Below are 22309 nucleotides of genomic sequence, written 5' to 3'. Positions count from 1 at the left end.
TTGTGGTCAAGGGCTCTAGGGGGCACTTCCCCCTCTAGATCCCACCCTGAAGTTCGCCTTCTTACACACACATCCCATGTGGCTGCAGGGCTGCAAGACAAGTCTGCTCCACTGACCTCTGATGGCCCAGGACAACAGGAAGCTGCTGGCCAAGCCCCACAGCACCAAGCCCCACAAGCCCCAGGGCCCTGTGCCAGGCCCACCTGGCCCAGGGCCCACATTCCTGGCTCCCGCTCTGGAGACCAGAAGCTCATTAGAGCCTCAGACCAGTCACGGGAAAGGGCTGAGGGTCGGAGGCTGTGGTGGCCCTGGGGAGGAAGGGGGACCAGAGGGCTCAGCTGAGGGGCAGCACCTTTGCCTCTTCCCATAAACCCCAGGGAGCTCCAGCTTAGGACATGTCAGCCCTGCTCATTGCTGCCTAAGGCCCTCAGGACACATCAGGATCACGACCCTTCCTAAGCAGACTTGCCAACCCTTCCCCCCAGGACTTCCCCAGGTTTGAGACTTTGCACATGCTGTTCCACTGCCTGAAACACCTGGGATTCAGAAACGTGGGAAATCCATCATTTCTGCCCAGTGGGGTGAGTCAGTGAGAAAAGGAAGCCCCACAGGGACCTCAGAGGGAGCAGATTCCAGCCTGGGACTCGAGCTGCAGGGAAAGTTCCCAGAGGGTCTTGAAGCAGAGAGTAGGAGTTTTTCAAGAGAAAGGCCTGGAGAGGGTATCCCACAGTTCAGCATATAGTTGAGAGAGGACGGGATGGCAGCAGGATGAGCCACCCAACAAGGTGACTCCTTGAGAGGTCAAAGGTGAAGGGAGAGCAGGGCAGGGAGCACCCACCTGCTGGAGAATCACCATAGTCTGTCAGTGCTCCCGCTGCCGCCAGCCAGAGACGGTTCTGCAGAGAGAGGGACCTTGTCAAGCCTCTGAGCAGGCCAGCCCAGGGAGCCCTGAGCCTATCTAGGGTCACCTGGGCTCCTCCCAAAGCTCCAGCCCCTCCTCCCTGGAGGAAACCCTCCCTGGCTCCTCTCCCTCTGGCCACAGCCCAAACCACGTGACTGAAGCCTTGGCCACTGTCAGCAGCCCCATTGCCCAGAACAGCGGACGCTCTGTCATCCAGAGATTCCCAAAGGGCTCCCAGGAGAGAACAAGTCTAGCCCCACCTAAATATATAAGCAGAGGGGCCCAGGGACAGACCAAGCCTTGCTAAGTTCACACAGCAGGGCAGGACCATTCAGAACTAGGACTTGGTCTCTGGCCTCCCAGTTCAGGGTGGTCCTTGGAGTATAGGTGAAAGGGCAGCCTAGGCTGGGGACAGTCATGAGCTGAGCTAAAACCTTGCCAGATTCGCTGCTGCCCTCAGGACAGGCAACTTCAGCCCCTGAAGTCTGGCTTTCAAGGTCCAGCCAATCGGGGCCTTGCCCATATCTCAAGTCTTTTTTTCTCCCCAACCTGTCACTCGATATTCCTGAAATATTCTGCTCTTCTCAGACCTCTTAGCTTTTGCTTACATTGGCCCTTCCACCTGGAATTCAGACTAGAAAAATCTTGTCTGTGGTTCATGGCTCAGTTCAGATGGTACCTCCTCTAGGAAGCCTCCCCTGACCCTGTCCATGCCTCCAAGGTCCTCTGTGTCTCCCTTCATCCCAGGCTTGACTACACGTATTCTGTTGTCTGGGTTGGGGCCTGTCCCCACCTCTGCCCGGAAAGCTGGGGATTGGATTCGGCACAGGGTAGGGCCTGAGTCTGAGCCGTCCCCTATCTCTAGCCTTGGCCAGCACAGGGCTGGGCTCAGATTTGGGATTGGGAAGGACTCCTGGGACTAGGTGTAGCTCTTAAAGCCCTGGCCCATGGGCCCTGGCAAGAGGCCCTGATGGCCCCAGACCTGTCCTTCAGGATGAACATCAATTTTTCACAAGGACCCATTCAGAGGCACCGGGGCATTTGATCCTCTGCCCATGACACTGCCTGACACCTGAGCCCTGACCCCTGTGCTGAGCCCTGGTCTCAGTGGGCACACAGTCCGTCTGGAGACCAGCACTAGCCTGGGTACCGGTAAGGAAGTGAATTCAACAAGGGCCCGCAGGTAGCTGCCACGGGGAGCTATGTCTGAAGAGGACTCCCAGGTCACTTGCCGGCATCCAAGGCCAGCATGAGCCAGGACAACCAGGGGCAGACCAGAGTTGTTACAAAAGGTACGGGACCATGGAGGCTGGTGAGGCTGCAGAACTTAGGGCCCACACAGTAGGAGAAACTATGAGATATATGATTTATTTCTAAAAATGGGAACTAGACCATGTTCAAGCTCATTGCTTTTCAAATTGATGATAGGAAACACAGATTGCATTTATATTTCTGAGCCCGTGCCCGATTTTGCCTTCTCCCCAGGACAGTCCTGGCTGATGGGCTTCAGACCCCCATGTCACAGATAGGAAATTTGAGGCAGAAATAGGAAGTGACTTATCCAAGGACAGAGCATGTCTGCTCCAGGACGCCCCTCACCCCAGCTCCTGCTCAGCAACAATTCAGCAGATACTATGCGCTCGGCTCTTCCCTTCTCCAGGGTTTAAGCCTCCATCTTTCCAGGCTTAGGACAATTTCATTCAAGGACTGATGTGGAGGCACCCCTGTGGGTGGCAGGAAGCCCAGGAGCAAGGGGCTATGGGGGCAGGGTTTCCAGAGGAAGCCCATACCCAGGACTCTTCCAAGCTCCCTCTCCCCATGCCTGGGAGCAACCCAGCCTTACCTGGGTCCCAGAAGCACACTCTCAGCACCCCACCGGCTTGGGTGCTGCTGCCACAGGCACAGAGGACTCAGGAAGCAGGGCACAAACGTAACTGGCCTGCAGACACGCTGCCCTGCCTGTCTTACTCCGAGGCCCGCTGTGGGTGTCACTCTGGGTCTTTCCGACTCTCTCTGGTCTCTCTTCGCCCTTCTCTCTCTGCCCAGGGAGGCTGTCCAGCCAGCACTGCCACCCTCCTTTCTCACTCCAGAGCCTTCTCCCAGGAGGCGGAGCCGGAGGGGGCCTCCAAGGTCTGGGTGTGGTGACATCAGCATGGGGGATGGGCTGTGCTGGGACTAATGTCCAGAGGCTGTCCAGGGCTCTGTGCAGAGCCCTGTACTGACCTGTGGGACCCAGGCCCCCACCCATCCTGGCCTCAGGTGCCTCTGTCATTTGCCCAAACCTGCTACCTGCTGACTTGGCGCGAGGGCAGGAAGTCTGTTCTGGTTTTGGTCGCTGATTGCTGGCAGCTCAGGTGCACCTGCCTTCCTGCAAGCCCACCGTCTCCTAAGGTGGCTGGGTGAGACTCCCACAGCACAGGGGCAGGCAGCCCATGGCAGGAGGCGGGTCCTAGCTAGCTCAGCACTTGGCACCCGCTCCCAGACACACTGGCCCGTGCCCCCTGAAGCTCACCAACTCAACACAGCCCCACAACATGTTCTGGGGGTGGGGTGCACTTTATTCTACAGTCATCCAGAAACTTTGTGAACCAGACAACTTGGGGCAACCCCAGTGCACCAGGAACACATACCAAGGGAGGTAAAGTGTGTGATTTGAAAGGGACTGAGGACAAAGAAGGGCACAAAGCCTGTTATTAGCATTGTGCAGCCCGGGGCTGGGAGGGTGACTTCTTGAGACTTGGCCCTTTGTCTTTGCCACCCTTGGCCTATAGCTCTGGGCCCCAGAGAGGGAGAGGCACTTTTGTCTCCCTAGGCTCCATACCTGGGGTACATCTGCAGGGAAACCAACCATGGATGGGTGGGGGCCTGTGGGGACCCGATGGCCCAACAGCACCACCTGCTGGACGAAGTCTCCACGGCCACAGAGCCAGGGAAGAAAGGCAGAGTGCGGGGAGCCAGGCCCCAGCTTCCCAGCTCCAGCTGCAGCTTCGGTCCCTCCACAGGTCGGCCTGGTCTCCCGCATCCACCTGGGCCTCACAAGCCCTTTAATGGTGTCCTTGGTGCGGCTGCCTCTGCACCCCTGGATCAGGGCTTGGGCCTGCTTGACCTAGCAGGCAAAAGGAGTCCCCTGGGAAGTCCCACACTGCCTAGCAATCTTCCTACAGTGTTTGTCGTGATTGGAGATCCATCTTCCAGAGCACGGACTGTCTCCCTGTGTCCCCAGGGCAAGGCTTGTAAAGCCAACAGCACTGACTGGCTGTAGGCTTATCCTGCTGACCAGAGGACAGTCACCCATTGTATCATCCCCTGCAGAGGGGGAAAGACAGACACAAGAAGATATTTCTGGATTGCAGAAACATTTATTCTGAGAACAGAACAGGCCTCCTCTCCCTCAGCCTGGCAGTGGGCCCCAGAAGGACTGAAGCCCAGGTCTGGCTGGTGTGGGCTGGAGGCCCTGCCCATCTGTGAATGCCGACTCTGAGGCCCTCCTGGGCGCACAGGTGAATTGCTCTCCCTGATCCACCATCTATTCTCACCTGTTCGGACCCCACACCTTCCTGGGGATCAGAGATCCCTGCACAGCCAGGAACCAGCCTGGCCCACCTCAAGGGAAGGAGCTGCTGTTCCAGTTCTGCTGTAGGTGGGAGGCTAGGATCAGCCCCCAGGCTGAAACCTACACAAATCAGCCACTTGGTCCCAGTTTGTCCCTATACCTAGGGGACTATGGCTGAGCAAAGACCCACGTGTCAGCCCCAGAGGCCCAAGCTGGCATACCTGACTCAGGAATCTTAATTTGAAATAGACAAGAAGCGGTGATTACAGGAACGTGTATGGTGTGTAGCATACAGAGATACACAGAGAGAGGGGTTGCTTTGCCCTTGTTTAGCACTGTGGGTGCTGACAAATAGGAATCATTGGCCCCACTTTGCAGAGGGAGAGATCAGAGGCACAGGAGGTTTAAGTGACTTGCTCCTGGACACATGCACAGTTCCAGCCCTGGGTCCTCTATGTCTTTCAGTTCCAGGGCAGGACCCAGGAGCAGAGCCAGCCCCAGAGCAAGGTGGCAATATCAGAGAATCCAGCACCTCCAGCCAGGACACTGGACTGAACAGTGAGCTCTGGAGAAGAAAATTCAGGTTCCCAAAGGAATTGCTGTCCTGGGGCCAGCTAGACTTTCCATTTGCTTTGCCTGGTCCGAAGTCCAAGGAGGGTACAGAGGAGACCCTGAGTGGGTCACGGCACCAGCACTTCACAGAAGTTCTCCAAGAACACAGCGCCAGCCTGCAGTCACCCAAGCACAAACACCCTCTTCGTCACCCTCCTGCAGACCTCCTCTGAGAAGGCCTGACTTCGCCCATGTCCCTGCCCAGGTGGAATCAAAATAAAATTAGAGGGTAAGCAAAACTGGTTTCAAAAGAAAGGGGGATCCAGAATCTCCTTTAAACCCCCTTGGCTAAAACTGAGATCTTTTTTTTTTTTTTTTTTTTAAATACAGAGAACGCTAAAAGGAACATTTTGGTCCAGGCAGTAAGAGGAGCACTGTGGCCCCATTAGCTGTTGGGGGAAGATGTGGGTGGAGAGCTTCTGGGGAGGCAATGGAGTCACCTGTCTCCTGCCATGCCCAATAGGTGACCTGACCCCAGCAGGCCTGGCACCACCCACCCTGGAGTCCTTTCTCCTATGGGAAGCTGGGGTCTTGCAGCAAGGGGAGCCTGTGCCTCCCTCTGGGTCCCCACAGCTGCGCTGCCTGCCTGGCCCACTAACGGGGCTCACTCCTTCCAACATCAGGCAGGGGACTCAGGGAGGTGCCCTTTACTTCCCACGAGGGCCACTGCCTCAAACCAGGGGCTGAGAGTGGATCAGAACCTGGAATGAGAAGGTAGCTGCAGCCTGCCTGGGCATCTGCCTCTGGGGGACCTGAAGACAGAGGCCCAAGGTGGGGGCTGGGTGGTTCCCTTCACCTGTTGACTTGTGAGCGTTGCTTCTTCATTTTGGGGGGAAAAATGGATGGCTGAGTGGGCAGGATTAGAGAATGAACAGGAATCACCTGCACATGTCCCAAATTCCAGCCTGAGCAGAACCCCAGCAAATGCCCAGCAAGCACTCTTTCAAAGTAGCTTGGAAATCAAGTGTAAGTGACAGAAAAAGTGAATTCTGGGAGACTGAGGTGGGCCTGGGAAACAAGGGGCAGGAAACATGGGGCTTGGGGACATGGCAGTTTGTGTGTAAACAAGTGACATCTTCTTGGCACTCCTCGGCAGACAGCAGGGCCTGGGGAAAATGTTTTCAACGGATAGAGTCCTTTAGCAGTGGTGACAGCTGGGGTGGGGAGGGGACTCCCCAACAAGGAGGGAATGCTTTGGGGCCCTCAGGACACTGAGGTCCAGAGAAGGGTAGAGATCTACCAAAGTCACACAGCAAGTCAGTAAAAGAGTGGAAAAGGACCCCAGCATCTGGCTCCCAGGCTGGTCCCAAGTCTGGTGGGGACATGCAGGTGGTGGTGAGACTGTTGGGGCCGGTAGATGGGCAGGCATCAGATAGCTGTGAGGGAGGCACTGCTGAGGACGTGCACAGCCACAGTGCCTGGCAAGTCGCTCGGCTGCCGGCTGCTGCGGTCTCGGAGGTGGAGGGTGTGCAGGGCCTGGAGGTCATCCGGGTCAGCCTTCAGGTGCACCTGGCCCAAGAATTCATCCTTCAGGACTCGGTGATTCCAGATCTGGGAGGAGACAGAAGATTATGATAGGGGCCATATAGTCTATGGTAGGTGCTGGTGGTGACAGCTAGGTCTCAAACTCACTTCCCGCAGTGCAAGCCTGGCCAAGGAGCCCTGGGTGGTCTGCCTTGGCCAAGGGCATGCCCCATCCAGAGTCTCAGGCTCCCCGTCTCTCAAACTGCTCTTCCACCTATAAAGTCACATCTGTTCTTATTAGCTCTGCTGCTGACCTAGGATGAACTTGGACAAGTGATACACCCTCTGCTCTAGTTTTCCCATCATTTTTTTTGGGGGGGGGATGGGCTACTCAGGATTGAGCTCAGGGGCACTCAACCACTGAGCCACATCCCCAGCCCTATTTTGTATTTTATTTAGAGACAGGATCTCACTGAATTGCTTAGGGCCTCACTTTTGCTGAGGCTGGCTTTGAACTCATGATCCTCCTGCCTCAGTCTCCCTAGCTGCTGGGATTACAGGTGTATACCACAGTGCCCGGCTAGTTTCCCCATCTTTAATATAAGGGTCAATATGAGGGTTGAGTCCTTTCCACTCCAATATCTATGAGTCTGTGATTTGATCCAGTGGGACCCAATGTTAAGAAAACTTAGAAAATCTACTGAGGCTCTCCGGGGGTACCCCAGCATTTGTTCACAGAGTTTTTTCACCCAGAGAGATGCTGTTCTGAGCCTGGGGGGATACAGAACTTCCTGGTAATGAGCTCAAAATCATAATGTACCAGCCTGAGAGGGGTGGGAAGGCCTTCCAAGGACACTGGCTTTCCCACCCCTGCTCAGAGCTCTTAGGAAACAGCCAGCCTGGTCTCCAGCCACTTTCCCAGGTGGAGCCACTACAGGGGAATCTAAAGAATAGCTATGAGGCTGTGGGCGAGGTCAGCAGAGATGACCATTGTCCACAGCCGAGAGACTGACCCTGCTGGGTCTTGGGATTGCATTGGCTAAAACAACTGGCCCACTTACTGAGGGTGACCAGGAGGGGCAGGCAAGAGAATGCCAAAGCCACATGGGGAGGCAGGGACAGATGGAGAACCAGAATCCAGCAAAGGTTTTCTGCCCTGGAGCCTGTGGGCAGGTGGGCTCACCTGCACGGTGATGGGCTGGCTTGGCTTCTTGCGGTAGAAGACTCCTTTCACATTGTACTCAGGTGTGGAGGTCCCTTTCTGCACAGTTGAGCGGACTTTGTCCCCTTCACACTTGATGATCACGTAAGAGTTAGCCCCTAGGGAGGGGGAGGGGGAGCTGGGGTGAAGGTGGAGGCTGGAGCAGGGCCCGGGTGGGACAGATGTCTGGGAGGTGAAGTGCCTCCCTGGGCTCATGCATTCAGAAGGGGAGAGCAGAGCCTGGCCCACCCCAGGGAGCCTTAACTTCCAGACACTGGCAGATGGCAGGAGGGCCCTGGCCATGTCTGGCTCAAGCTTCCTACCATAGTACCTCCTCGAGCCTCCAGGTCACCTTCCCTGAGCCCTCCCTACCAGCTCTCTGTCCCAGCATCTGACTTCCCTACCACCCAGGAAGACCCTGGGAGCAAGAAGCAGCCTTACTCCTCTCTGAGCCAGGATCCCCCAGCAGTGGCTGGCCTACAGTGGGTGTGAGGAAAGGTCTGACACCAGCTGAGTGTCAGAAGGGAGTTGTGGAGGCTGAGCAAGGAGAGGGCCTGGGGCAACTGCCAGGAGGGAGACACAGGCCTTTCCCTGGGCGAGCTCACCTGTCTGGGAGTCCTTGAGGCCAGCAGCCCCCAGGACATGTACCTGGGTCACCTGCTGGGGGTAGCCACACAGGGAGCTCCAGCAGGTGCGGGGGGGCTCATCATGGCGCAGTTCTCTAATCCAGGAAGGACAAAGAGGCCCAGGGAGACAGTGAGAAGGGGGTTCAGAGTGAGCAAGGGGAGAGGAGGGTTTAATACAGACATTCATTTAGTCCTGGGTCCATCTCTATGGGCAGAACGAGCCACCCAAGCTCACGGCTTCCTGCCTTCTCTATCCCTATCCAGGGGCACCTATCCCATAGGTAGGGAGAGGGGAATAATTTTATGAGCACCTACTACTGAGTGCCAGGCCCTCTGCTGGGTGACATAGGTGGTGTCATTTCTAATCCTCAAAAAGTCTGGGGACACACAGGACTATTATTTGTCCATTTTATAGGGGGGGAAGCACCAGGCTTCCCCAGGGGAAAGCCCCTTCCCACACAGCTGGAAAGCGGTGGAGCAGGGGGTGGCAAGGCCCGGGTCATCTGAAGACCACACGGGAAGCTGCTGCCTGGGGCTGGGATGTGGGCAGGGCCCTCTCCTGGGGACAGTGAGTCTGGGCTGCATGACAAGGTGGCGAGGTTAGTGGAGGATACACAAGGTCTGCTCTCCCGCAGGGACAGGGGTGGTTTCGGCCGTCCCTGATCCCCAGAGCCAGCTCCCTCAGGGAGAGGAGAAAGGCCACAAGGCTAGAATCAGGCTGGGTAGTGGGCCAGCCTGACATGACCACACCTCGGCATGACCTTGGGCACCTTTCTAACCATGATCCCTGTTTTCATTTGTAAAACAGAGTGGCCAGGCCGCCTACTTGGGGGTGTGGGAAGATCAAATGAGGTGAGTGGAAGCTTCTTTGTAACTGGGAAGTGCAGTGCACACAGGAGCTGCTGTTGGTGGTGGTGCCCGAGAGGCCAGGACAGACACGGGGAAGGGGAGAAGGGGCAGGGGATGGGCAGGAGGTCAGCCCAGGGAGGCTGGATGCCCAGGCTCCACACCTTGGGCAGACCTCAAGTGCCCCTGGGACTGCAGAGTCTGCTCAGCCTGGCATGGACTGTCACCCCGCAACCCTGGCCCACTGCAGTCCCTGCGCACCGGCAGTTGGAGGGCACGTCCGTGAAGACTCTGAGCAGGAACTCGCCGGTGTGGCCTGGCTCAAAGGTGGTGGGGATGATGACGTAGCGGCCCTCGGGCTGGTCCGTGCGCAAGAAGACGCTGCGCGAGTTGATGTAGATGGAGCTGGCGGCCTTGTGCTGCAGGCTGTGCATGCGGTACTGGCGGTTCTCCTCCACCTGCGGACACAGGAGGGGCTGGCCACTGTGCCACCTGGCATACCCAGCTTGCCCCATGTCCCCTCGCCACCAGGAAAGGACAATGGAACCCATGCGTGTGAAATTCCAAAATGGGCTAATCTATAAAGAAGTGGATTAGGGTTTTGCCTAAGCTGAGGGGAAGCAGGTCCTAGATTGGGTGAGGGGTTTCATTTTGGGGGGATGAAAATGTTCTAAAATTGTAGTTTCTAACTCCGTAACCACACCCAAAGTCTCTAGATCATATACTCTGAATAGGTAAATTGGATGGTCTATGAGTTGTATTTCAATAAAAACTATTAAAGACGAAGGGCACCGGGCATGGTGGGGCATGCCTGTGTTCCCAGAGGCTCTGGAGGCTGAGATAGGAGGATCATGAGTTCAAAGCCAGCCCCAGCAACTTAGCGAGGCCCCCAAGCAACTTAGCAAGACCTTGTCTCTAAATAAAATATAAAAAGGCTGGGGATATGGCTTGGTGGTTAAGTGCCCCTGGGTTCAATCCTGGTACAAAAACAAAAAACAAAACTGAAGGCAAGGAGTTAGGGCAGTGGGACATGACTGTAATCACAGCTGTTTTGGACTGCAGGAGGACCGCAAGTTCAAGACTAGCCTCAGCAACCTAGTGAGATCCGGTCGCAAAGTTAAAAGTAAAAAGGGCTGGGATGTAGCTTGGTAGCAGAGCACTCTTGGGCTCAATCCCGAGTACCACAAAGGAAGCGGATCACAAGGAACCCCCTAATAACAAGTCCCTTGGAGTTTCTCACTGTTATACTAGGATCAGGTACGGCAGTCCCCCATATCCATGATTCTGTTTTCCACTGTTTCAGTTACTTATAGTCAACTATATGCTGAAAAAATTAAATGGAAAATTCCAGAAATAAACAATTCAGAAATTTAAAATCTCTTGCTGTTCTGAATAGTGTGGTGTAATCTCCCACCAGCTCCTTTCACCCCTCAGGGCAAGGATTAGGCTTTTTCCAGCATATCTATGCACCAATGACTTAGTGGTCGTCTTGGTGACACTGGAGTGCATAGGACTTGGTACTATCTGCAGCTTCAGGCATCCACGGGGTGGGGGTCTGGGACCTACCCGCCATGGAGGAGGGGACTACTGTATCATGGCCTGCCCAAACCATGGCACAAATCTATGAAATGACATCACCAGCTGCCAGGACATGCTAGGCAAGTCCTAGAGTAAGTGCCACAATACGCCGTGATCTCCTGAGTGAAGGCCGTGACATGTCAAGGTCACGGTGTCACAACAGGCCAGCCTGTGGCGAATGCAGTACAATGATGTGAACAGATCGCCTCAATGTGACTGAACACACTGAAGGCCAGGGACCCAGCACACCCATGTGGTTTCATCAAGTTCATGGGGTCTGACAAGGACATGGATCCCACTCTGCCACCTGTCACCACACACTGGGCCTCACACGTGGATGGCCTCAGCTTCCAGGTTGTGGGGAGTGGCCACAGTGAGCCCACCTGGCTCATCTCAACTATGCTCCTACCTGTCCTGGCATGGCCTCTGACACAGGGAGGTCCCAGGAGAGGGCTCTGAGCTCTGAGGAAGGGCAGCAGCCCTCAGAGCCCAGCCCCAGCCCCAGTCCTCCCCTCCCTCACCTGGGCCTGTGGTCTTGGGAGCTCCCACAGAAGCCACGCCCTGGAGGGGCCCACACCACTGCATCCCCATGATGTCACGGAGCAGCTGGGGTGCTGTCAGAGACTGAGGTGCTCTAGAGTGTTCTCCCCAGACAAGGGCAAACCAAATTCTCCCATGCTCTCCTCACCCTCAGCAGGGGTCCAGCTGGCCTCACCTTGTAGATGTCAAAGCCAATGGCCAGGTTCTCGCCCTTGCCCTCCTGGCGGGTGGACCGCTTCGGCTGCTGCTGGAGACACACCAGCACCTCATCTTCCGGCTTCCTGACCTCAAAGATGTACTGCAGGGATGGCCAAGGAGAGACAGACACCCTGTTGGCTCCGGGGTGCCTGGGCTCCTGAACCAGGACCAGACACTTTGGCTGTGTGAGCTTGGGCCAGTCCCATCACCTCTCTGAGCCGCTGCATCCCTCCTCTGTAGCATGGGCCTGCCCACGCCTACAATGGCTACTCTGCGTGAAGGCTCAGCTCAGGGCCTGGCATGTAGTTAGTTGATGCTCAATAAAGGCACACTGATTCCCAGGACTGAGCAGTGCTCACAGGCTGTGAGTGAGGAAGCCGCAGGGCAGAGGCTGCTGCCGGGGAGCTGAGCCCGGCCAAGTTCCCTAGGAACAGGCACGACTGTGCTACCATGAAACCACGCACTGATCCTCAGCTCCACCACTAACTGTCCTGAAGATTCTGGACCAGACACTCAGAAGTCCCTGAGTCACAGTTTCCTCATTTTTACTGTCTGCAGGTCAGGTTGAAGTGTAGGCCTTCATGACAGCCAGCTGGGACTGCTGCGACTGTCTACTGTACACACAGGTATGCCGAGACCCAAGGAGGGGTAGAGATGTACCTGAGGTCATGCAGGAGCCCCTGGAGGGACAGAGGGGCAGGGGGGCACTGCAGTCGCTGCAGAGGCAGGGTGAGGTCCCTGAGGATGCCCACCTGCGGGTTCTGGAAGAAGGTGTCCTTGTGGTTGATGCAGCCCCCGCTGCGGTTCTGCCGAGGGTCCTCGTGCCGAGTCCAGGCACCGCGCAGGCGGGCCTCCTCCCACGTCTTGTGGATGCTCAGGTAGGATGTGTTGAGCAGGCGGCACTTGATGATGTCGGTGAAGTAGCGGCACATGTCCTCGAAGGTCATCCTGGGTGAGGGAAGGGGTTGAGCCAGGCAGCCCCCAGGCCCTCCTGCCTGCCCACCCTTTATGCTCTAAACCACGGCTCACGTAGGAGTGACTGGGCATGGCCTCCCGCAGAGAATGGTCTCCTTGTTTGTAAAATGGGGCTGAATCTACCAGCAGGCGCCTCACAGGGCTAGTGAAGAAATCAAGTACAGCAATAACAGCTGGCACACAACCTTTAACGGAGTAGCTCGCAAAGGCTGGCTGTACAGCTATACGCATATAGAGGATGGATAACTGAGTACTGCCCTCTGCAGTGTATAAAGCTGGTTTCCATCCATTGTATTGTACATCAGCTATGAAGCCTCAATAGAGCGGTGGGTAGGTGGGTGACCGTGGCCAGGACATTGCTATAGGCACCTTGTGCTATGCACACCTCCAGGAGCCTGGGTGAGGCCAGGGGAAGTGCATGGAACAAGGGCCTTAACAGGAGTCCTTTCCACAGGCCAAGGGCTCGACTGACCCCTGAGCCAGAGTGAACAAAGCAGATCTTGTCCACAGGAGAATAGAATGAAGGCCCTGGGTGGACTTGGGCAGCAGCTCCCCTGGCATCTGTAGGAGGGTCCTCAATGGGTTGCCAGGATCACTGCCCTCTGCCCCTGGTCTGCCTAGGAGGCCTCATGGCACCCACATCGCAATGGGCAACCCATACGTCTCCAGGAGAGGCTAAATTCCCAAACCAGGTGTTTTTTTGGTGGTGCTGGGGATTGAGCCCAGGGCCTTGTGCATGCAGGCAAGCACTCTACCAACTGAGCTACATCCCCAGCCCCAACAAACCAGGTGTTCTGTCGAAGAACAACACAGCCTGGCAGAGTCGGGGCAGGACACAGGGGAATGAAGGCAGCGGTGGCCCCCACGCTCCTCGGTCTAGGCTTCCGTTGTCTTCCCAGCCACGCCAGACACCTGCTGCTCTCTCCTCTGAATTCGTCCTGAATTTGAGAGGTGTGCCCTCTCACCTCTGGGGCATGTCTCTCTCCTCAACCATCAAAGGTTACTCTGTACCCCAAATCTCAGCTCAGGAGTCAGTTCCTCTGCGAGGCCTCTCCTCTTCTCTCCCTACTCTGAGCACTCAGGCTACCACAGCGTGCCCCTGTGCTCAGTCCCCTACCTGCTGGTGCCCCAGCCTGCTTGCCAAGAGCAGCCCGGGGGTCCCTCAGGTGGGCAGAGGGGGCTGCAGGGCTAAAGGGCCCATTGCTGCCCAATTCATTATACAGTGGAGGAAACCAAGGCTCAGAGAGATGGTGTGACTTGTCCCAAGCCACACAGCAAGCTTCTGATGGGGCTATGCTGGAGCCCTGGCAGCCAACTCCCCCACCACCAGGTGCTCCTTGCCAGGTCCAGGTGGTCCCCTTGACCCAGGTTCCAGGCACCAGCACACTCACCAGAACTCGCCATCGTCCTGCACGGTCACACCCATCTTTTCCCGCTCACTCTTGCTCACTTTCTGCCATTCTTCTGAGCTGGGATGTGAGTGCCAGGAAGGAAGGGAGCAGAATAAGAGGGCGGGCCCCACCAGAACCACCCTGAGGGACAGCTCAGCGCGAGGCCACCCTCAGTGCAGTGTGGTTAGGGATACCTGGGGCCCTGCTCAGAGAAGCCCTGTCTGCCCTCTCCCATGGGTTGTGATCATGCTAGGGCTAGGAGGACAGGAAGAAAAGCCGCAGACAGAGAGGGAGGGGACGTGACCTGTCACTATGCGGGGCCTCACCTACTCCACTCCAGGCCTCTCGGCCGTGAACAAGCACAGAGCATCAACCCCGTTCACTGTCAGCTGGTGGCCTCCTCCTTACCCTCCTTCTTACCCTCCTTCCGAACCCACTCACCACACTGGTCACTATGTCCTTAGAGGTCAGCTGTCCTCCAGGCCTCTGTCCTTGCTGAATCCACTGCCCCACACAATACTCCAAAGGAAGTCTTTTCTAATTTCATCCTCCCCCAGACCCTTTGAGGCCCAGGTCCAGTATCAGCACCCCCATGGAGCCCACCCCATCCCTGCCCAAACTCTCATGCCCGTGGTGCCCATCCCCAGGCCTCACGTGTCACTCCAGGGACCATTCCACTCCCGCTCGCCCCAGGGGTTGCGTAGGCGGATCATGTCCAGCTTCTCTGACTTGAAAAAGGCCAGCAGGCCATGGCCCAGGCGCACCTTGCGTACGTCGGTGACAGCATAAGCATGACCCTTCACCAAGCCGCACGCCAGGCGTGCCTCCATGTCAGCTGCTGTAACAGCCTGCAGGAAGACACAGGTGCTCAGACAGGTGGGGCCAGGCTGGAAGCCAAACCCAGGGGGGAACCAGAGCAAGGAGGCCACACCGCCCTCTCCAGGCCGGTACAGGAACTGCACCCTCCCATACAGATAGACCTTGTTGGGTGGTGATGGAGTGGTGGGGTGTTCAGAGCTTTAGGCAGCAGTCTCTCGTAAAGGAAGGTGTCTGCAGTGGGGCCAGCCCAGGGTGGGCAGAAGCTGATTCACCCTGGCTCAGCTGATCATTAAATATTCAGGGTTTTTCTTTTTTCTTTCTATGGTACTGCGGATCGAGCTGGGGGTGTTCTATCCCTGAGCAACAGCCCCAGTTCTTTTTATTTTGAGATAGGGTCTTTCTACATTGCCAAGGCTGCCCTTGAACTTGTGATTCCCCTGTCTGCATCTGCCTCTCAAGTAGCTGGGATTACAGGTGTGTGCCACCACACCCAGAAATAGGCAGAGGTTTTGAGAATTGTTAAAACATCGGTAACTGGAAATTAACCCTGGTGGAAATATTTACACCCCTCAACCAGAAAACACTACAAGTCAGGGCCTTCTGGGTTTCTAGAGCCAGTTTGTGGGTGTACCAGGGGGTCAGCTAAACCTGGGTCAAAGCCTGTCTTCACCGGGCTGAGCTTTCTCCTCCAAGACCTGAGCAATGAATGAAGCCACATGAGCCTCTTGAGGTGGCAGCCCTGGGCCGGCCCACCACAGGGCTCCTTCCCTCTTCCATCTGCCCCCAGCTTCTGATGCCTCCCACTTTGACTGAGTCAGATGCAGATGCCCAAAGCCCAGAAGGGTCAGCATGGAGTGGGTGGTGTGGGGCTGCACAACTTGGGCAGGGCAGGGGCTGCTCCCTCCAACTGCTCCCATTGCTCACGAGGCTGAGGGTCTGGACTTGGCCCTGGGTCCTCACAGCCACCTCCTGTCCCAGTCAGGGTTGGTGACATGGAGGTCTGCTCTGGGCTCTCACCTTGATGGAGGCACTGATGAGGCCTCCCCGGCTGTGCACCTTCAACACACGCTCAAAGAGCTGGTTCCTCTTGGCCTCGTCATTGGCAAAGTCCCCCTCAGTCAGGTCGATGGGCTCAGAAACGCCGCCCGTGAAGTCCACCAGTGCATCCGCTGTGTTGCCTCCATCCAGGGCCTGGTAACAGCCCGCCAGCCTGGGGAGCAGTGAGCAAGAATTCCCAGTGCATCCCAGCTGGGCTACACCCTTCACCTTGTAGGGGAGAGTTTTGAACCTCAGAGAGCTCAAGCAAACTGCTACGGTCACCCAGTAGGCCACAGCATAGCCAACACTAGAACCCAGACCCGACTCCCAATGAACCATGTCAATTTCCACTCAAATTTCCCCAGGACTTAGCAGCTCCAGCTTCACAGATCAGATGTCCCAAAACCTAGCCATTCATTTCAAAAGCATTAAAGGCTCATATACCTTTTGACACCCCAATTCTGGATAAGTGACATGATTTATAATGATATAAAAGCAGAAATAACCTCAATACCTAACAATGGGGAATTGATTTTAAAAACTAAAGCTGTACCTATACTCTGGAACATGAAGCAGCTGTGGAAAATGTACAGAATTCCTGAGGTAGGGAAATGCTAGCGCTTGCTTGGTACATTTGAAAAGCAATACAAGTGGATTCTAATTGTGATTTTAAGTATACCATGATTCACTTAAAAAAAAAAAACACTTATTAGCCAGGAAGGACAAACCATAAAATCAGAGGGACCAAAGTCCCATTTCCTGGGAGTAAAATAAAAAAGAAACTCTTAAGAAAAATTTTAAGTACCTACTATGTGCCACATAGTAATGAATGAATGAAAACTCAGAAGCAGAAAGAGATATATAACATAATACTGTTGATGGAAATTGAAAATATATATACACAAAACTGCAACACTTAGCATGCCTAAGGCCCTGGATTCAATTTCCAACACTACAAAGAAACAAACAAACAAACAAAAACAACACCCACCCCGAAACATGGTTTTTATAAGGTCACCCACAAACAAAAATGTCTCACAGATGTTGAAAGAGGCTGGAGGTATGCATAAGGCCTGAGTTTGATTCCCAGCCCCGCCCCCCATTTTTCTTAAAAAAAAAAAAGTTAAAGCCACATCAATTTTACAGCAGCTCAATTCACAATAGCCAAGCTATGGAACCGACCTAGGTGTCCTTCAACAGATAAATGGAAAAAGAAAATGTGGTATATATGCTCAATGGAATATTACCCAGTCATAAAAAAAGAATGAAATTATGGCATTTACCAGTAAATGGATGGAACTGGGGACTATCAGGCTAAGTGAAATAAGCCAATTCCCCAAAACTAAAGGCCAAATGTTCTCTCTGATATGTGGATGCTAACCCATAACAAGGGAGGGTAGGAAGGAGAATAGAAGTTTATTAGATTAGACAAAGGAGAATGCCGGGAAGGGAGGGGGAGGAGATTAGGAAGGACATTAGAATTAACTGGACACAACTTTCCCAGCCTTGTATTTCAATATGTGATCAGGGTAACTCCACATCATGTACGACCACAAGAACGGGATCCCAATTAGAATAAGTTATACTCTCCTATGTATAATATGTCAAAATACGCTGTACTGTCACGTATAACTAAAAAGAATAAACAAAATTTTAAAAAAATTATCACCAAAAAAGAAAAAAGTTGAAAGAGTTGCCATTGGTGGGGGAGGGGAAGAGGGGAAGGAAGAGGCCCAGGTAGGAAAGAGGATAAATGGTGACAGAGCAGAGTAGGACAGCTACAATGGTGATGCTCTTCGTTAACTCAGACCAAAACAGGGAAGGGGAAGGCAGGGGCTGATCTTTCTACAAATCTTTCATTTTATAATTTAAAAAGTAAATGTGGGCTGGGGCTCAGTAGCAGAGTGTTTGCCTAGCATGTGTGAGGCACTGGATTCCATCCTTAGCACCACATAAAAAATAAACAAATAAATAAAGGCATGCTGTCCATCTACAACTACAAAAAAAAATGTTTTTAAAAAGTAAATGTAAAAAAATAAGCAAGCACAAAGTATGCAGCCACTGTGGAAAACAGTTTGGTCATTCCTCAAAAAGTTAAACATAATTGCCCTGTAATTCACTCCTAGGTGTGTGCTCAAAAGAAGCGAAAGCAGAGATTCACATGGACACACCCATGTTCACGGCAGCACTATGCACAAGAGCCGAAGGTGGAAGCAGGCCAGGAATCCAATAGACAAATGGAGAAACAAAATGTGATGTATTTCTCTGTCACTCAGCCGTTAAGAGAAAGGAACCTTTGATATCTGCTATAACACAGATGGACCTTGAAAACATGGTGCTTTGTAGAAGATGCCAGACCCAGAGGGGCTAATACAGTACTCCACTTACACCAGGAACCTAGAATAGGGCAAGTTCACAGAGACAGAAAGCAGAACAGAGGTCCCCAGGGACTGGGGGAGGAGAAGGAGGAAGCTACTGTTCGATGTGTAAGAGTTTTCAATAGGGATGATAAAAAAGTTTCTGGTGTAGACAATGGTGAATTCGTTGCATGCCACTGAACAGTGGGCATACACACGATGAAAATGAGAAATGTTGTGTTGGGTTTATTTTACTATAAAACTGCTTATTAAAAAAATAAAAGCAAGCCAGGCATGGTGACACCCCAGCAGCCTCATCTATTTGGGAGGCTAAAGCAGGAGGACTGCTTAAGCCCAGGAGTTTGAGATCAACTTGGGCAACATGGCAAGACTCTGTCAAGAAGGGAAGGGACAGAGGGAGGGAGGGAGTGACGGAAAGAGGGAGGGAGAAATGGAGGAAGGAAACAATGATAAATACAAAATTTTTTAAAAACCCCAAACCCAAGAGCAAGGGCTGGCTAGGGTTGTGGCTCAGTGGTAGAGCGCTCGTCTCACATGTATGAAGCACTAGGTTCGATCCTCAGCACCACATAAAAATAAATAAATCAAATAAAGGTATCGTGTCCATCTACAACTAAAAAATATATATTAAAAACGAAACAGAACAAAAAACCCCAAGAGCAAGACCAGAGCCTTCTCTCCAGAAGGGCAGCATCCATGGTGGAGACTCAGTGGCCACCAGGGGGCAGGCTTTGCTTTCTTAAGATTACAAATGGAACCTGCCAGTGTTGTTCTCTTGGATTTGTTTTTACTGTTAGTTTTTTCCTTTTCCTCCCTTCTTCCTTTCCTTGGACTCTCCCTCCCTTCCCCTCTTCTGTTAGGAGACTGACACATGGGTCTGGGAGGAGGAACCAGGGACCGGCTCCCACCAATCTGGCTTGCCTGGTCTCTGGCCCCGACACTCCTGTCCAGGCCCACCCCAGTGCTGCAAAGGCCTGGACAGGTCACTCTGCTCCAAAGCCCTCTACAGCTCAGCAAACTTTTGTTCATGCACATTCTGTGTGAGGTCCTGTCCTGGGGACACAGAGTCTGGCACAGAGAAGGAAGAGGGGTCAGCAAAAATAGTATAGATGGACAGTCAGGTAGAGACATGGTGAGTGGACAGGAGAGGCCTCTGAGCAGGGCATCTGCCCAACCTCCACACTCAGGCTGGATCTCCATTACCACATTCCCAGCAGAGGCGCCTAGGGAAGGTCCCACCGCAACACCTTGGAGAAACCCACTGCTATGAAGGTGAGCATTGGCCCTGACCCCAACTAACGCAGAACACCTGCCTGGGCCCCAGGCCCACCCCAGGTAGCCATGCCTTCCCTCCTGGGGTCCAGGCTTCTACCCTACCCAGCACAGCTCTAGCTGGCCATGCCCAGGCCCTGGGCTCTGAGCTCTGAGCTCGCTGTGTGCCCACCCATGGAAGTGGCCACCCAAGCCTGCTCTTGGCTGGCACCTACTTGGCATAGGCCTTCTCCACCAGAGCGCACCAGAACTCATTGCGGGAGTTGGAGTGGCAGTAGATGAGCTGGTTGTTGACTGTGGGCAGCCGGTCATCAATGACCACGTCCACCCACTCCCCAAAGCGCCAGAAGTGGAAATGGAAGATGCCGGCGTAGGCGTCGGGCTTCTCAGGGTCCCACTCCTGCTCCTTCCAGTCTGGGATGACCTGGGTGGAGACACGATGGGGCGCATTGAGGGAACACCCGGCTCCAGGGGAACGGGGGTGTGTGCCTCCCAGGATGGGGAGGAGTCCTGCGCTGCGCCCGTCAGCGCCACGAACCCAGTGGGACTCGGTAAGACCCCGGCACAGCCCCCGCACCTCCGGGCTCCGGGGCTGGGGCTCCCTCGGGCTCCTCCAGCTCGGCCACGCGGTTCCGATCGGCTCCCGCTCCCTCCCGCCCGCCTCCTCCGTCTCCCGCCACATCTGCTCCAGCCTGAGTGGAATCTGGCAGCCACACTGGCCTCTTCACTCTGCAGGTCTCCATCAGGGCCAGCTGCTCAGGCGCTGCCTCCTCCCATCCCACCCTGCCCCAAGCCCCATCACCTCATCCTGAGGACACTGTACCAGCATCTGCAGCTACACCTGCCTCCCCCCCTACACACACACACCAGCACCCCTGACTTGATTGTATCACTTCCTGAATGGACTCTGCCCCCATCCCTTCAGCCTCGTTTTTCTGCTCCCACCACTGCCCCAGCCCTGGGTGCTCTAGTCTCTGGGCAGGAGCCCTACACCTGCTCCTCTTCTGCTTCTTCACCCCGCTGACCTCCATTCATCCTTCAGTTCCATCCTCCTCCTCTAGGAAGCCCTCCCTGACTCCAGGCAAGGTCAGGACCCATCCATCAGACCCATGGCTGTGCCACTTTTTCTTAGATACTTACAGTTACTGAGCTAAATACATTAAATGCCTGAGTGACTTTGTATTCAGTGACTGACACTAGGAACAGCAGTCCTCTGAGGGCAAGGCCATGCTGTTCTTGGTCACTGCATATACCCAGCACCTGGCCAGGGCCGGGTCCAGAGAGTGACCTGAATATACTTGTGTGTTGACTGAAGCAAAAATCCAGACGTTGATTTAGACTCAGAAATTAATCTATTATTTAAATACCAGGCCTTGTGCTGAGACCACCATAGTCCCTCAATTTAATTCTCACAATAACCTTATGGGTGGCCTACGATTATCCATCCCTACTTGACAGATGAGAGAACTGAGGCTCAGAGAGGGCAAGTAACTTGTCTATGACCACATAGTCAGAAAAAACACGTGTTCTTTGTAAGCACACAGATCTGGTTTGAAGCCAGGATTCAAACACGGGTCTATTTATAAAGAATGAGTCCTTCATCAGTGTGGACTACTCTGTGCCCAGCACTTGCTGAACAGAGGAACCAGACATGGTCCCTGCCCTCAAAAGTCCTCCAGTCTGGTAGGAGAGGCAGGCGTACAGGCCACAAGCCAAGCTAACATGGGTATATGCAGGGCCCCAGCGGGGAGGCGGGCATCTGAGAGCCAGCAGAGGATGTCCCCCAAGCACACAAGGGCAGACAGAGGTAACCTGGGCAGCAAGAGGTGGGCAGGGAAGGGCAACTTCTCATCCCTCCAAGTCAGGAGGAGGGGCTGGCCAGCCAGGTGTGGCTGAGCCCACCCAGACCCTAAGCAGATCCTTCTAGAAGAAAACCATGCCCAAGTATCCGGGCACCCAGGCATGCGGGCTGAGCTGGACCCCCACCAGGAGCCCCACAGGCTGAGGCCCTGCCCGCCCACAGGCTGCGGTCACCCCACCCCCTGCACTCATTAAGGACGCCTTTGTTTACAGGCCTCTTCCATCAGCAGGGAGACTGGCAAAGGGAAATGCTCCCTAGCGGCACATCTGAGACCACGAAAATGAAAATGCTAACTCTGGCAGAGGCACTCGAGCCACTAATGGAGCCCTGCTAGGGGCCCGGCGGGCAGGCTGGTCACTGTTTCCAGAACTGCCTTGGCCTCATAGCCAGCCTGGCGGCAGGGCTCCGGGAAGCTTCTTGCAGAGGCTGCCCTGGGCACAGTCGAGGGAAGCAGGATCACACCCAGCCAGGAAGCCTGGCCCAAGACGGCTGCGGCCTTTCCCCACTCCTCACATCTCTTTCCAGGCAACTCTGTCCTTTTAAAGTAAACCCCCCCAGGCCTCTGCCCCTCCCCTGGTTCTGTCTCCCCATTTTGCTTTCAAAACTGAAAGCTGTATCAAAAAGAAGCCAAGCTAAGCACTGTGGCATACCCTGCTGCCCCAGCTACTCGGAGGCTGAGGCTAGAGGTTTACTTGAACCCAGAGGCTTAGTGCCAGAGACTGGGTGACAGGGGAAGGCCCTGTCTCTGGAAAATGGGGGAGATACATGCAGGGTGGGGTGATCATCTCTAGAGCACAAGTAGGAAGCTCTGAGCTGAGAACACAAGCCTGGCCTACCTCTCCACTGCACCCGCCTCCCTCCAGTGGCCCTGCTCCGGATGCTCTGGACTGTGTGGGGAGGGAGGAGGAGGCCTTCCCGGGTGCAGGGAGGTATGCTGGGACCTGGAAGAATCACTAGCTAAACTTAGGGCTTGGCCCTGAGCCCTCTGTGGCTCAAGAAGCACTTAATGAGGCTCCAGGGCCTGGGGATCGTGAGTCATGAATTCCTGGGGGCCTG

At 54.7% G+C, this 22309-nt stretch overlaps 2 protein-coding genes across 8 annotated transcripts in view; both read right to left on the bottom strand.

The window, feature by feature from the left end:
* The window catches only part of Myo7a (myosin VIIA), a 73970-nt gene extending 73035 nt beyond the window's left edge, over positions 1-935 (bottom strand). For all 4 annotated transcript variants that reach the window (XM_071616517.1, XM_027942585.2, XM_071616518.1 and 1 more), the window contains exon 1: positions 839-935. In XM_071616517.1, coding sequence (XP_071472618.1) covers positions 839-856 — 18 coding nt within the window. In that variant the 5' untranslated portion in view covers positions 857-935. The remainder of the gene's footprint in view (positions 1-838) is intronic.
* Positions 936-4240: 3305 nt separating this feature from the next.
* Capn5 (calpain 5) overlaps positions 4241-22309 on the bottom strand; it is a 55472-nt gene continuing 37403 nt past the window's right edge. For 3 of the 4 annotated variants that reach the window (XM_027942555.2, XM_027942558.2, XM_027942557.2), the window contains 10 exons: positions 19608-19816; positions 15722-15914; positions 14540-14733; positions 13886-13963; positions 12272-12467; positions 11497-11619; positions 9465-9661; positions 8337-8452; positions 7714-7850; positions 4241-6617 (listed from right to left, as the gene is read on the bottom strand). In XM_027942555.2, coding sequence (XP_027798356.1) covers positions 6435-6617; positions 7714-7850; positions 8337-8452; positions 9465-9661; positions 11497-11619; positions 12272-12467; positions 13886-13963; positions 14540-14733; positions 15722-15914; positions 19608-19816 — 1626 coding nt within the window. In that variant the 3' untranslated portion in view covers positions 4241-6434. The remainder of the gene's footprint in view (positions 6618-7713; positions 7851-8336; positions 8453-9464; positions 9662-11496; positions 11620-12271; positions 12468-13885; positions 13964-14539; positions 14734-15721; positions 15915-19607; positions 19817-22309) is intronic. The other variant, XM_027942559.2, reaches the window with a different exon arrangement.

Source organism: Marmota flaviventris, chromosome 9 (genome assembly GCF_047511675.1).
Source record: "Marmota flaviventris isolate mMarFla1 chromosome 9, mMarFla1.hap1, whole genome shotgun sequence".
Classification (NCBI taxonomy): Eukaryota; Metazoa; Chordata; class Mammalia; order Rodentia; family Sciuridae; genus Marmota; species Marmota flaviventris.
Note: the sequence above shows the minus strand (reverse complement) of the source record. Positions and strands in the feature narration are given on the sequence as shown.